At 38.7% G+C, this 13,586-nt stretch overlaps 1 protein-coding gene across 9 annotated transcripts in view; it reads right to left on the bottom strand.

The window, feature by feature from the left end:
* CHD7 (chromodomain helicase DNA binding protein 7) overlaps positions 1 to 13,586 on the bottom strand; it is a 133,834-nt gene that overhangs the window by 54,349 nt on the left and 65,899 nt on the right. For all 9 annotated transcript variants that reach the window (XM_032126279.1, XM_032126313.1, XM_032126303.1 and 6 more), the window contains one exon: positions 5,375 to 5,796. In XM_032126279.1, coding sequence (XP_031982170.1) covers positions 5,375 to 5,796 — 422 coding nt within the window. The remainder of the gene's footprint in view (positions 1 to 5,374; positions 5,797 to 13,586) is intronic.

Raw genomic sequence — 13,586 nt, 5'->3', positions numbered from 1 at the left:
AAATACAGACATTTCAGATTAGATGTTTTACAATCTCGCTGTCCAATATCACTTTCTGGTTTCACCCTCTCACCCTCGAGGACTGCACACCATGCTGACCAAATGGGACCAGTAAGAAGACAACCTGCAGAAGGTCAAACAAGCAAACAGCATGAAGAAAAAGAGGATGAAGAGGAAAACTGTAAGTAGGACAACTGAAAAGAGAGCTTGATTTACAATTTGAGAAAGATATCCAAACTCCGACAAAGTGTTTTGTGTCAGCCCAGCAGCCACCAAGAGAGCTAGATGAAACTCCAGAAACTTACAGGGGCAAACCATCTGACTCAAAAATGACCCCAAAATCATGACATGCTTTCAGCATTAAGAGGGGAAGTAATTAGCCCATACGTTTACACTGTGTAACTATTTCACCTGATCTGGGTAACTGATAGATCTGTTTATTAGTATAATTTATGACAACTATCATGACTTGGATGCTGTTTTTTTCTATAATTCTATATCTAAAATAAGTCAGATGGATTACTGATTTTTTATTTTACCATTTGGGAACATTGTCCTGTAACAGATGCATGATTGGAACCTGGCTGAGACGAACTTTACACATTCACTGTGGAGCATAAAAACAATTGAAAAATAATCCCACTTTCTGAAAATGTCAGAGATGTGAGCTTTATACTGTACTGCCTTACCCAAGGAAAATGGTTATTTTTTAAAGCTCCTAGTGTAATCAAAACTTCTTTTTAAATCAATTTTTATGGATCACAAAAGTAGGAAAAACAACAGGTTTTTTCCAGTCTGAAAAGTCAGCCAAATTACTAAAAAGCTTCGGTAATAGTGAAGCCTACAAGGCCTGCCCTGCAGCACAAGCAAAGGTAAATATCAGGCAGCTGGGCTGGTTCAAAAGGGAGATGAGGACAGGTGTGAACAGGAACAGCCTCAGCGGACACATGCATGGAAATCTCGCACGATTTCCTGTTCTCTCCCAAAGGCAGCCCCTTCCTGCCTTGCTCAGGATGATCTGACCTTGGGAGTGGAAACCACCACCACTGCCTCGGGACCTCTCTTCCTGTCCTCCAGCTCCCCTGTGTGCTGCGTTCTGCTATCCTCACCGCTCCCCCACACAGCAGCCTCTTCCCACTTCCGTGGCCAGGAGCCATCCCCTTTCCGATACAACAAACAGCCGAACCATGTGCCAAAAAGCCCTTCTCCACCTCCCTCTAGAAACTGTGATTATGCTCATGTTTAGCACTTCCCTTGTAAGCCACAACCCACTTGCCCTACACTGTGTCCCAGGCTGCTGTTCAGTGTGTGGGAAAGATGAAGAGCTTTCCCTGCCACAGGGAGGGCAGGAAGCAGATAAGAGCAGCCCTGCAAAGCACAGCACACTGCTTTGAGGAGATGGGACGAGGCAAGAGCTACTGCAAATAGCTGCCATTTGGCCCTTACAAATAGTTACTGCTCCTGCCACCATAATCAGTGGCCACTCTCTAGGGTTTCATAGGAAGTGGCAGGAGAGATATCAGCTGTGCTGCAGCGTGATCTTCTCAAACAGGTGGTCCTCATCTCCTCCAGGGACAGGCACAGGAGGAACAGACATCTGAGCCATGACTTTGCAATTCAGTAGGATTACTTGCCTTTTCCTGTCCATCTACTTTTGGAAAAATCTGCCTGCTTTGCACGTGCCTGCAAGCTGGCTCCGCAACATTTAGAGCCCACATAATACTCAGCACCCACCCAATTTAACGAAAACCCTTCACTTGTCATCCTAGGTTTACCTACAGTTTGCTTTCAAACTTGACTAGTTTGGTCCACAAGAGATTGTTTTGCCAATGTTATTTTTTTTTTAGCCACCACTGTATTTGTATTTCAGTATTGGCAGGATTGGGCTAATAGCCCTTAAACTGTAATAGTACAATATTATTGTGTGCTCTTTCCTTCACTATGCAGTGTAACATACTAGCAGCCTATTTGGGCGTTTTCTCTCTTTTTGAGAGCCCATGACACAATTAAAACCACCAGGAAATTAACCAGATTCTTCCATTTTCCAATCTGACTTGTCCTTCACATGAAGGTGCATTTCAGTGAGGCAGGCTGCTCATTTTGTCTCAACTTGCACCAAAGGTAACGGAGATGTGAAGGACAAAGTTTCTGGAGTTTTGTTATTATTTGTTACATAAAAGGATTATACTTTTAGTTGAAATTGGAACTAAAATAATAGGGTTATGAGCTATATTAAATTACAAAATGGTTAAGATAATTAAACACCAGATTTTTTCTTCCCTGTGTATGCTCTAATACAGCCTGTGTCAAACTTAACTATTAATGACTCACTATGCTCTATCCAAAACATGTTGCTCTTCAACAAATACCTAACTTTATCTACCTTAATTTTACATGACTGCAGAACTCTTCTATTGAAGCTGATCATCTTACTCAGGAATAAGGACCATTAGTTATGCACAGCATTTTTAGATTTCTAAACCACACTACTCCTTTTCAATGCTTAGAAGCAAAATATTGAGCAATATAAGCGGTAGCAGTAATGACATGCTAGATACTAACTTTATCAAAATATTTTACTTCTACATAATCATCCATAATCTGTATTAACTTGCATTAATCTCACTCATCTCAGCTACTGTAATATTTCCTTTCCGGAGTTAGTGCTGCTGAAACACTGTACTGAAACACTGAAACACATTAAACATTTGGACTGTTGATTTATTTAAAAACTCGATTCAGTGATCTGTCAATGGACAGATCCAGTCTGTGATGTTGCCAAAGTAAGCACATTTCTTTCACCAATTTAAAATTCTTTGGCAGCATAGCATCCCCACACATTCTCTGGGTTCTTCAAAGAAGCTTGATACTGAAGCTGACAAGACCACAAAATGAGAACAACCTTGTTTTCAAGACAGCATTTGGTAACGAGAGGCACAAGCCTGTTACAGCAAAAATAGGACTTTCTCCACACCCCTGAGTAAGCATAAGGAACACTGAATGCTGTTACTGTTGCTCCAAACATGTTTCTCTCACAGGTAAAACAACAGGGCTTAGTACTTACTAAAATACTGTAAGTCACCTAGCCAGCCAGGGACAAGAGTCATTGTATGGGAAAGAAGATAAAGACTCTCCTATGAACACAGCTAAGAAAACAGTGTTTTGTTCCTTCAGAGGAAACACTGCTCCTTTAATCTGCACAGCATGTCCCAGAATTTAGAGATGATGTGCATAGAGATACTAGGATTGAGTGGACAGGACAGACCAGCTCTGAGCTCTGATGTCCAGACTATCACCCATAGGTGTTTTTGAGGCAGACTCCTTCTAACCATGGTTTATCAAACAAGACTTCACTCTAGTCAATTGAGAAGTCCTGCAGTAAAAGTTTTTTTTACTTTTTGGCAGCAAAAATGTAGGAAATGCTCAGTAACACTTATTATGTAGCTGGGTCAGCCTTTAAACCTGTGAGTCTAGAGAACTTGAGCATGTCTCTTTAGAGGAATGGCTGAGGAAGCTGGGCATGTTTAGCCTAGAGATGACTGAGAAAAGATCTTATCAATGCATACAAGTATCTTAAGGATGAGTGTCGAGACAATGGAGACAGAGACTGCTCAGAGGTGCCCACTGACAGGACATGAAACAGTGGGTACAAACTGAAACACAGGAAGTTCCATCTGTCTAAGAAGAAAAACTTTATGTTGAGGGTGACAGAGCACTGGAACAGGCTACCCACAGGGTCTGTGGACTCTCCTTCCCTGGAGATATTAAAAACCCGCCTGGATGGACCCTGTGCAGCCTGCTATAGGTGAACCTGCTTTAGCAGGGAGGTTGAACTACATGATCTCCAGGGTCCCCCTTCAACCCCAACCATCCTGTGATTCTATGAAAAGGCTGGTTTAGCTGATACAGTATTTTAATTTCAAAAATACATACTGGGTGATATATAACTTAAGAGATTTTTCTAAGCTGTGAATTGCTGCTGTGTATGTAAACCCCATCCTTAGGACAGTCTGGTACACTGTTGGAACCCTGGGTTCCAACAGTACACAGCCAAAGTAAATGCTGCAGTACGGATAGGCTGATCAACTGTAATTTACTGATAAGTCAATAAAACCTGTACACAACAACACTTGGTTTTACAAGCCACTGTTTAGAAATTCTTCAGGAAACATCATCTCTGCTAGTATAGAAACTTCTCTGTCTTGCTGAAGCAACAAGTAACGTCTTACTGTTCATCCTCATTTAGCTATGGAGCTGTATCAAACCTAACCAATAAACAGTCAGTCTTGTAGAATATATGCAAAGCTGATTCATTAACTGTAATTTTTAAACCCTAATACAAATGGATTTTGCAAACTGATTTGGATTAACCAAGTCTGGCTGTGCTTCCATCTGGAAGTTATATTTTATAACTCTAGCCACATCTTGAAAAACAGATTCAGATGTTTGGAACAAATTCAGAACAGTTGTAAGAAATTCTAGGTACAAATGAAAAAAAAATATTGAGCTTTAATGTCTTTTTGGTCTCAGTTTTCTTCCAAGTAGGCATTTAAAACCACGGTGTTTAGGGACTTGAGGGACAAGGAAAGAATCTGTATTATTACCTGTGACACATTTACTCATGTGTAACGACAGTTTATTCTTTCTTGTACTACTCTGTAGCATTTTAAGCCTATCCTGATAAAGATACACCATGCTCAATAGAAAGTTAAGAAACCCAGTCCAGAAACAGAGTTGAACTATCTGGTCTATACACTAAGATTTTCTGCTAGGAAAATTGTCTTTACACAAAACAGGAAAATTAATATAATCCTTATGGTGAGAACACATTAATATCCATATAAAAATGCTTTTTTAACAGCAGACCTTAGAGCCCATCAGTTGTGTTAGTATAAAAATGTGTCTGTAAGGGTTGTACAGTGTACAACAACGTGAAGTACCTAACTTCTTTATTTAGGGAAAAACATCATCAAACCATTTTACTCTAAGCCTTCATCTCTGAATTTGGTCAAACCTGCATTAGTGTTGAAGCAATTTAATTTCTCAACACAAAAACCACACACAAGGACAGATGAGGATTAAAGAAGAGTGAGTTCGTTTTGAAATCTAATACATCCAGAAACTTTTCTGCCTTGAAAGGGAGAAACTAACCTTCTGCCTTTCCAGCTTGCTTAAAATAACTGTGAAGCCATAAACAGGAAAGTCAAACAAGAGAAATGTGCCCAAGCTTCTCAAAAACATGATGTTGTAGATGGTAGAAGGCAAACGACAAAACAAGATTTCCTCCCCACCCACGCCATTTAGCACAGATGCTCTAGAAATCCCACAAACACACTGTTTTTCTCTCATTGCATATACAAGTTTCCTGACTTACCTAGCCTTTTTGCTGGTCTTGGGTTTTGGCGTGGTATTTTTTGCTTTCTTTTCCTTTGGCTCTTTAGGGGTCTTAGGGACTTTGGGGGTCTTGGGTTCCTTCTTTTCCTTGGGTTCTTTAGGATCCTTCGGTTCTTTTTTTGCCTTGGGCTTTTTCTTTTTCTTCTTGTCTTCTTGGGAGCAATCCACTGAGTTTCTGCTTAGATTCTGGCTGTCAAGTCCCCCAGGAAAGTCTTCCTTACCAAAACCTTTACTGGGACCTTCTGCAGCAATGTGATTGTTTTTCTTTTTCTTTTTCTTTTGCTGTGGCTGCGGCTCAATTGACGGCAGATAATCATCACTTTTCACTAGCTGGGTATTCGGTCCACTAACCTGAGTCATATCCGGCACTGGTTTCTCTAAAAAGGGTTCCGACGGAGAATGCTGAGAATGATAAATAGAAATAAAATTGTAGATCTGCAACTTTGATTTCTAAAACTTTGCTCCTTCAGAGCATGAGGTAACAGAGGGAGAAAATATTAAGCCCAGGATTAACCTATTAACAAGAGTCAGCATATCTGAAACACTGTGCATTAAACAGTAAAGAACAAAGCTTTTTGCAGTCAGAATAGTAGCAAAATGACCAGAAATTCTTGATAATCAAGGGTAAAATTATTCTAAAGCGGATAAAGTGGAAATATAGAAAACATTTAGTCTTCAACACGTAGATGCAAAAGGAATGCAATTGTTTCAGACATTTCAAAATAGTTGTTAGCAGAATGATTAACTTGTTACAAATTATTCAGCTGCACTGGAATTTTGTCCTTAGGGGAAAAAAATTGTTAAAATTTGTTTCTAGACATTCGAAGGAGAATAAAAGTACATTCACAGGCTATATTGATAAAAAATTAATCAAGGCAATTTACATTGGTTCATCGGTGACAGGAGGTATTTTGATCAGCAAGTGAAGGATTAAGCCACTTGAAAATGTATTACAGTGTTACGTTTTATGTCCAAGATCCACAGCTTCCAGTTTGTACTTGAAACAGATTTGTTCCTGCTCCAGATTGGACAAAGAACTACAGTAAGTGCTTATGAACCTGCATAAACATCCGATCTCAAAGTCTCTATGGCATATCAGGTTTACACCAAACTTATAAGCTAGAGGAAAACCCATGTATAGTTACACAAATGTTAAATGCCCAGACTAAAATACATTGGATATATTGACAACTATTTTCACCTTAATGGTTCTGTTCTACACAAAGATCCATGAGTCTGCAGTGAAAAGCTATCTAAGCTCCACCATGACTTTGCAGCATATCAAAGCTCTGACCTGCTTCTCCCTGCCTGCCCATGGTTATAAATGCAGGATGACAGTGCTTTTCTAGAAGAAAAGTAATAGCATGGCACCATACTGATGCCTTTCTTGCACCTACATAGATGGTCAGACCATTTTACCTACACTCTTTCTCTCTGTTTCTCCTCCTTTTCTGTTCTGTAAAAATTAAGTCAGGATGATACTAGGTGGACAACTTCCCCATTAGTCATGGTGTCAAAGGATAGCCACTTGAGATGTTTGATCCATTGAATTGGGCAGAAGAAAATTTTATAAGAAATAAGAATTTTACTTCTAGGAGAAGCAGTGCCAGTGTAACTGTAATGTTCTTCGCATTTCCTTTTCTCCACGTTTTTTTCTAATGGCACTTACTTAGAAGTGACAAGAGTGCAAATGAATGAATACAAAACCAGTCCTTGAGCATAAGGAGAGCTGATGGGCATACACATATATATCTACTTCAGCAACCTAGATCCAAATAGAAATGAACTTAAGATCTAGGAAACAAAATTCTTGATAATATTACATGAGAAAGTGAATGCATGTGTATATTTCCAAATATATTAATATAATTTTATGAATGTAAACAAACGGAACCAGTGTAGTCCTAACTACTTCTGGCATTTCTTCACAGTAACATAAAACCACTGTACTGAACACACTCACATACTCAGAAGCAAAAGGAGCAAGGCTGTCAGAAAGTTAAGGATTTTTTCTGCTGTCTGGGAGAGGTCTGAATGGTACATGCTACACAATACAGTTCTGCATGGAAGAGACAGGACAAGAGGGAAGGCCTGAGTGACAGACTGACGGCCTGGGTCTCCTTGGCTTAACCAAGGACTTCCAGGGTGACTTCTGCATGTTTCTGTCCTCCACCTGCTTATTAAGTTCCTTTTTTGTGCAACAGGTCTAAGTTGCAGTGGAAACCCAGCTGTAATGCAAACCCAGTGCACTCATTGCATTAGCACTGCATCAATCAGCCCCACATCAAGACCATCTCATGTTAGGCATCCTGAAGTACGAATCAACACCTGTTCCAGAAATCTGTAGTCACCACTGGCATGTACATATCCACACCGGAAAATTCACAAAAACTGGGTATTTGTATAGAAAACACTATCCCAGAAATTAAGTGGTAACAATGAGTTCTGCAGTACAATTATACATTACATGAAATAGACATCTTTTAAAATGTTCTGATTGGTTCTGAATTTGGTTGACTGAATTGAGTGTCTCAGATTTGTTATATCACGCAGAATAAAATGGCCTTCTCTCTACCTCAGACTGTTATGTGCTTGTACTAACCATTATTTTTAGGTAGAGAAATACGGGAATATTACCAAGATCACCTTTAAGTACTTCTTACCCCTGGATTTTAAGAACAGTACTTTTAACCTGTATAATTGCAAGATAGTCAATATATATCTGCATTATCTGCTATTTTGTATCTCATGCATCCTACATTTTGCAGAAATCTGAAGTGCAAGTTTCACCAATTTTTTCACTGAGCTGTCCTCTACCATCCTCAATCCTGTTTTAAAATGCTGCTCACCTGCTATATATAACATATATAGATGTAACTCTAGGGTTTTCTTTCCATTATTTGTAGGTTTTGTGTTGAGCAAGTACCTTCAATTCGACACTACAATACTTGGTTGCCATATTGAGAGAGACTTTTACAATTACCTAAAAGCTTATGTATAAAAGGCACAACTTTCTAGAACAGATCAAAATCAGTAGTTTTATTTTACTTCCTCCTATGCATATGAAACAGCCTAGCCAACAAATATTAAAAACCACAAGAAATCCAGTAATGCCATGTAAATTTAATTTTACAAAATTTTCAACATTGCAACTTCATTAGTGCTATGACCGTCACTGAAATCAATATTATATTTTATACATGCTTCAGTATTCAAAAACATGAATCCTTGACAACTTGTGAGTTGTTTTTGTTTGTTTCAGTCTGAACAGCAACTTTCAGCAGAGTCATAAGCAAATCTGAAAGCAAAGCTTTCCAAATCTCCACAATAGCAGCATCAGCCCTTTGTGACTTGACATTTGCAGTTTTAATGTGAGATCTGGACAGAAGGTAAGGTCCTGAGAATGGCAGCAATTGCTGCCACACTGTAGTACCCTGCGGAATTTCAGATTCTTACTTTTCAGAAACCTTACCCACAAGTGTCATTCTCAGGCTCTAAAACAACTGAAGACTATACATTAGACTGAAACATTATGCCTGATATAAATATCAAAAAACCCCAAACTTACTGCCTTTTATTTAAAGGATCAAGTTATGTGCATTACCAAGCATAAAAATACTATGATTTTGGTTCATATCATTCACAATCTCTGGAACACTGAAGCTACAAAAAGACAACTCTGCCCTAATTAGGCTTTGTAGGTTGTATTTCCTATACCTTGAAACTGTATTACTTTTGCCACATGCCACTTCCCTTGCAGTTTGGCACATTTTGTAATTCACTTTTATGTGATTTTCTAAACTGTAGCATTCTTTCAAAGAAATAGTTTAAATACTTTTATTTTTCTACGAAGTCTGTGGCTGTACTTCTGCAATATGCTTAAACGGTTTATCCCTAACTGACAACCCCACATTGCTCCCTAGTGTGAAGCTGTGTAGGAGCAGCACAAATCTACTGAGAGGAGATTGGAAGAAGCTTGAAAGATGCCTTTTCTTACCCCAAACCAGTTGTCTGCTCTTTCTTAAGTAGGGAGAAAAGGAAGAACAACAGGCTTTCACTATAAATATTCGATTAAGCTTACCACAGGGAATTATTTCAAATAGTTCTACTTCTTTAAATCTAGAAAGGATTAGCTCTAGTTACAGGGTCACAATTTCTAATCAAAGAACCCCATTTTCCATTTATAGAATTTTTTAAAATATGTATATTACAAGTTTTTACCAAAAGATTGAAAAAATGTATCTGCATACTTCATACAAATTGCTTCTCTTGCTGCTTTTAGTAGTAACAAAGCCATAATTTAGTATGTTAGTACAGAATTTAATCTTCCATGGGAAAGAAACCAGTGGAGATTAAACAAAAATAGGTATTCATCCTATTTGATACTGCAGCAGAATTATTTTTGGTATTATTTGAAATAAGGTGAAAAAGGTGCTCAAAAATATTGGTGTGTTTACTAGACCCACATCTCTTTAAATCTTTTAGAGAAAAGCTGTTTTTGTAAACATTTAACAAAGAACAGATGGCCTGTTTTAATCATGCGAAAAAACCTGGAGCTCACATTAATACTCCTACCAGCGACTACTGGGGCTAGTCACCTCCCTAACCAGCAGCATGGCACAGTCTTTAGTAATTCCATTTAATTTTACAATGGACATTTTCTCATCAGTTCCCACTGCTCGACAGTTAATCAATGCTATTAACATGCAATATCACAATGCAGGACACTCCTAAAGATCGCAGCTTATTAGAGAAAATACAGAGATTCTTCAAGAACTCCGAAGTGTTAAAACAATTTGTGGCACAACAGGCTACACAGCATTGTCAGTAAGAGCCAACGACATCCAAGGAATAAAAAATGAAAACACTATTAGAGAAATAGAATCATCTGTTTCTAGACTGGAAAATTTCTGGAATTCAAAACTATTTTTGAGCTTCCAAACAGGTATCACCATGACTTGAAAAATTAAAACCTACCTGCCTCTGTTTCAGAGCTGCTTACACGTTTAGACTATAAGCTCATTCCCCCCAGCCCAAAGTATAGAGAGCTGTCTCAAACCAGGCCTGTTATGTGAAGCAGCAAGATGGACAAGATGTAGGATTAATCCAGTGAGGGTGAGTGGCAGGGAGGGAGGTTAAGGAGGAGAGTCTTTCTGTTGCTTGAACAAGAATTGAACCACAATCAACTGTACTGAAAGCAGCTGAGTGTCACTTCCCTAACAGAGCAGCAACTTGAGCCAATACTGAGCTTTACGAAGTACGAAGCAAGAGCAGCAAAGTGTGCGACGTGACTCAGCTAACTTTGTGAAATTTAAACATCAGCACCAAACAAAAAAAAATTTTAAAATAATTCCTTTTACCAGGACTACACGTTTATTTCCATGGTGGGTATTAGTTCCAGACTCCATGGTCTTTTCCATATTTAAATAAAGATCTACAACAACCACACTTCATTTAAATTTTCTTAAATTTTGGTTTACTAAATTGTCTAACAGTAAAGCAAGTGATCACTCAGTTCCCACTGACTTCAAAATACAAACCTCTTTGGTATGATCTCCATACAATGGATAATTTCACTTTAGGTAAATCATTACAGAATATTCTCAACTGCAACCCTGTTCAGTTATCACCTTCACTCTGGAGAAGTTATAACAGCAACCTGTGCAAATTCTTTTAAAACAGAAGACAGACTATATAGCATGCTTCCAGCAGCAGCTCTACCTAGTGCCACAAAGATCACTCATTTTGAATTTGTATCCTTCCTGACTGGCACAGTCCAAACAGTGTTAAAAGCCATCACATAACCAAATTGCTCCATGACTCTTCCTTTCAAAGGTTAATGATAGGATTCATCCTCCCTCTGGATTATTTAGAATGAACTACTCATCTTGACTAATTTGGAAAGTTTCTGTGTCATGTCTCTATGCATTGCTTTGTCCCTGCAATTCTCAACTTGTCTCATGAATACTTTCAGCATTAGGCTCCTCTTAGTGCCCCCTCAATGTGAAGCATGCTTCACCTTTTGTAGACCTCCATAAATACTTTCCTGACATTGTCCATATGCAGAGCTCACATATCAGTAAAAACTCCACAGTAAACAGGAATCAACACCACTTCCAAAACTCCAGCCAAATGCCAGTACCTACATTCAGCAAAAGCTGTACAGTATTTTTTCTATATTAGGTAAAGTCCAGAAACATCCTCAAGACTACATTCACACTTGTAATTGTTTCAAAAATATATTTTACCAATCAGCTTCTTCTCCTTTATTGTAAATGATGATCCCTTCGCTTTTCTGTGAAACTACTACCTTGAAGATGTGTATGTTTCTTTTAGTGTACTATATGAAAATACTTAGTACTAAACTTAAAATATTTTGGGGAATATGATGCTGTTTAGAAACAACTGCTATCTCAGTAATTCAGAAACCCTAAGAAAATTGTAGTTCCAAAGTGACAACTGGGATTTATAAACCAACAAGCGTTGTCAGTGATCTCTGCAATAAAGGGAAAGACATCACACCAGATGACAATGAAAGTCTGGTTTTGCAAATAGGTTTGAAAGGAATCTAAATTTCTGGACGTACCTCTTCAGAACACAGATGAAAGTGTATAGAAAACAGAACTTCTATTAAAACCTTCCTAGCAAGACAAAACTACTGTGCATGAAAAAAGTTAATGTTTAAGCAAAATGCTGCTGCAATACCATTTTATTTCTTAATCAAGTCTTAGGAGAAGACAGAACAATCTAAGATTATTCTGAGTCATCCTGCTCTGTTACTGCTACTGGAAACCCGTAAAAAACAGTACAATTACTAACAGGTTATAACTTGCTGATCCAAAGGTTTTTAAAAAAACTCTGAATCACAAAACTAGAATTCTGATGCCAACAGCATCCTAACAGTGGAGTGAAAGTGATTAAAACCAATCTTAGTGCCCTCCGCTACCACTGTAAAACTACTCTAATTTCTGATTTGGTGGAGCTGAAAATATCACCCAATTACAGTATTTGGAGGAATAAAAACATGCTATGCAAAATACAGAGTTTCTTAACTGAGTCTCAGCACAGCTACAGTAATAGAATTATTTATTTTCTGGTCATGTACTTTGCATAGAAACACAGATTATAAAAGACAAATGATACTAATGTGGCCATCCAAAAAGCAAACATCCCATTATAATTTTACAGTAATCATATGTAGTGTTTTGTGCTCACAGAAAAAGTGAGACACATTACTAAGCCTATGGAATATCAGCCAGTGCAACGAGTGATGACAGCTTGTTCACAGCTCAAGAAACAACTAACTTGTCCCATAAGAGAGCTCCTAGGTTGCTGCCCATAGATCAGAATTGACATCAGCGTTGATCAGGCAATCTCAGACAACTGCCACCCCTACAGTAATGAAGTGTGCATGCTCCAAATTGGCTCTACATGTAAGGCATTGCAATAGCTACCACAGGAATTGTATGTAACTGGTGATGTGATGGTCAACAAGACAAATGTTTTGTTAATACTGTTTTTGCTAGAGATTACTTTGCAATATAGACTGACTTAGCAGTATAAGGTTGCTCCTAATGCAAGCTGGGCAGATCTTAAATATTACACAACAGCAGCCAGACTCTCTACTCTCTGTCATCACTATGCAGACTGAGGACTTACGCTTTTGGCAAGTTTTTACTAGCTCTAGCTGCAGAGACACATAGAAAGGGTGGGACAATTAAGCACAGAATTCTTCTGGTAAAAGCTTACTGCTCATGTTGACAGCTTGTCCACCTCAAGCCTGCCCTCCATGCATGTCCACAGTAAAAGGAAACTTCACTTTGTGTGTGCTCCACTATCAAGCAGTGCCAGAAAATGCCAACATGTTTTACCACAGAAGTTTTGCAGAGTTTATGCCATGCAGTCTATACCACAGGTGAGAAAATGACCAGCAGGCCAGCGAGAGTCCTACTGTCAAATGGCCTCTAAGCATCTTAACACCTTACTTCTGAAGGGAATGCACAAGTATTATGAGAAGTGGCTGAGGAAGCTTGGGTTGTTTAGCCTGAAGAAAAGGAGGCTCGGGGAGACCTTATCAGTGTCTACAGCTACCTGAAAGGAAGTTGCAGTGAGGTGGGTGTCAGTTTCTTCTCCCAGGTAACAGATTTCAGAATGAGAGGAAATGGCCTCAAGTTGTGCCAGGAGAGGTTTTA

This window comes from Corvus moneduloides, chromosome 1 (assembly GCF_009650955.1).
Source record: "Corvus moneduloides isolate bCorMon1 chromosome 1, bCorMon1.pri, whole genome shotgun sequence".
In the NCBI taxonomy this organism is placed as follows: Eukaryota; Metazoa; Chordata; class Aves; order Passeriformes; family Corvidae; genus Corvus; species Corvus moneduloides.
This window is presented reverse-complemented; position numbering and strand designations above follow the sequence as displayed.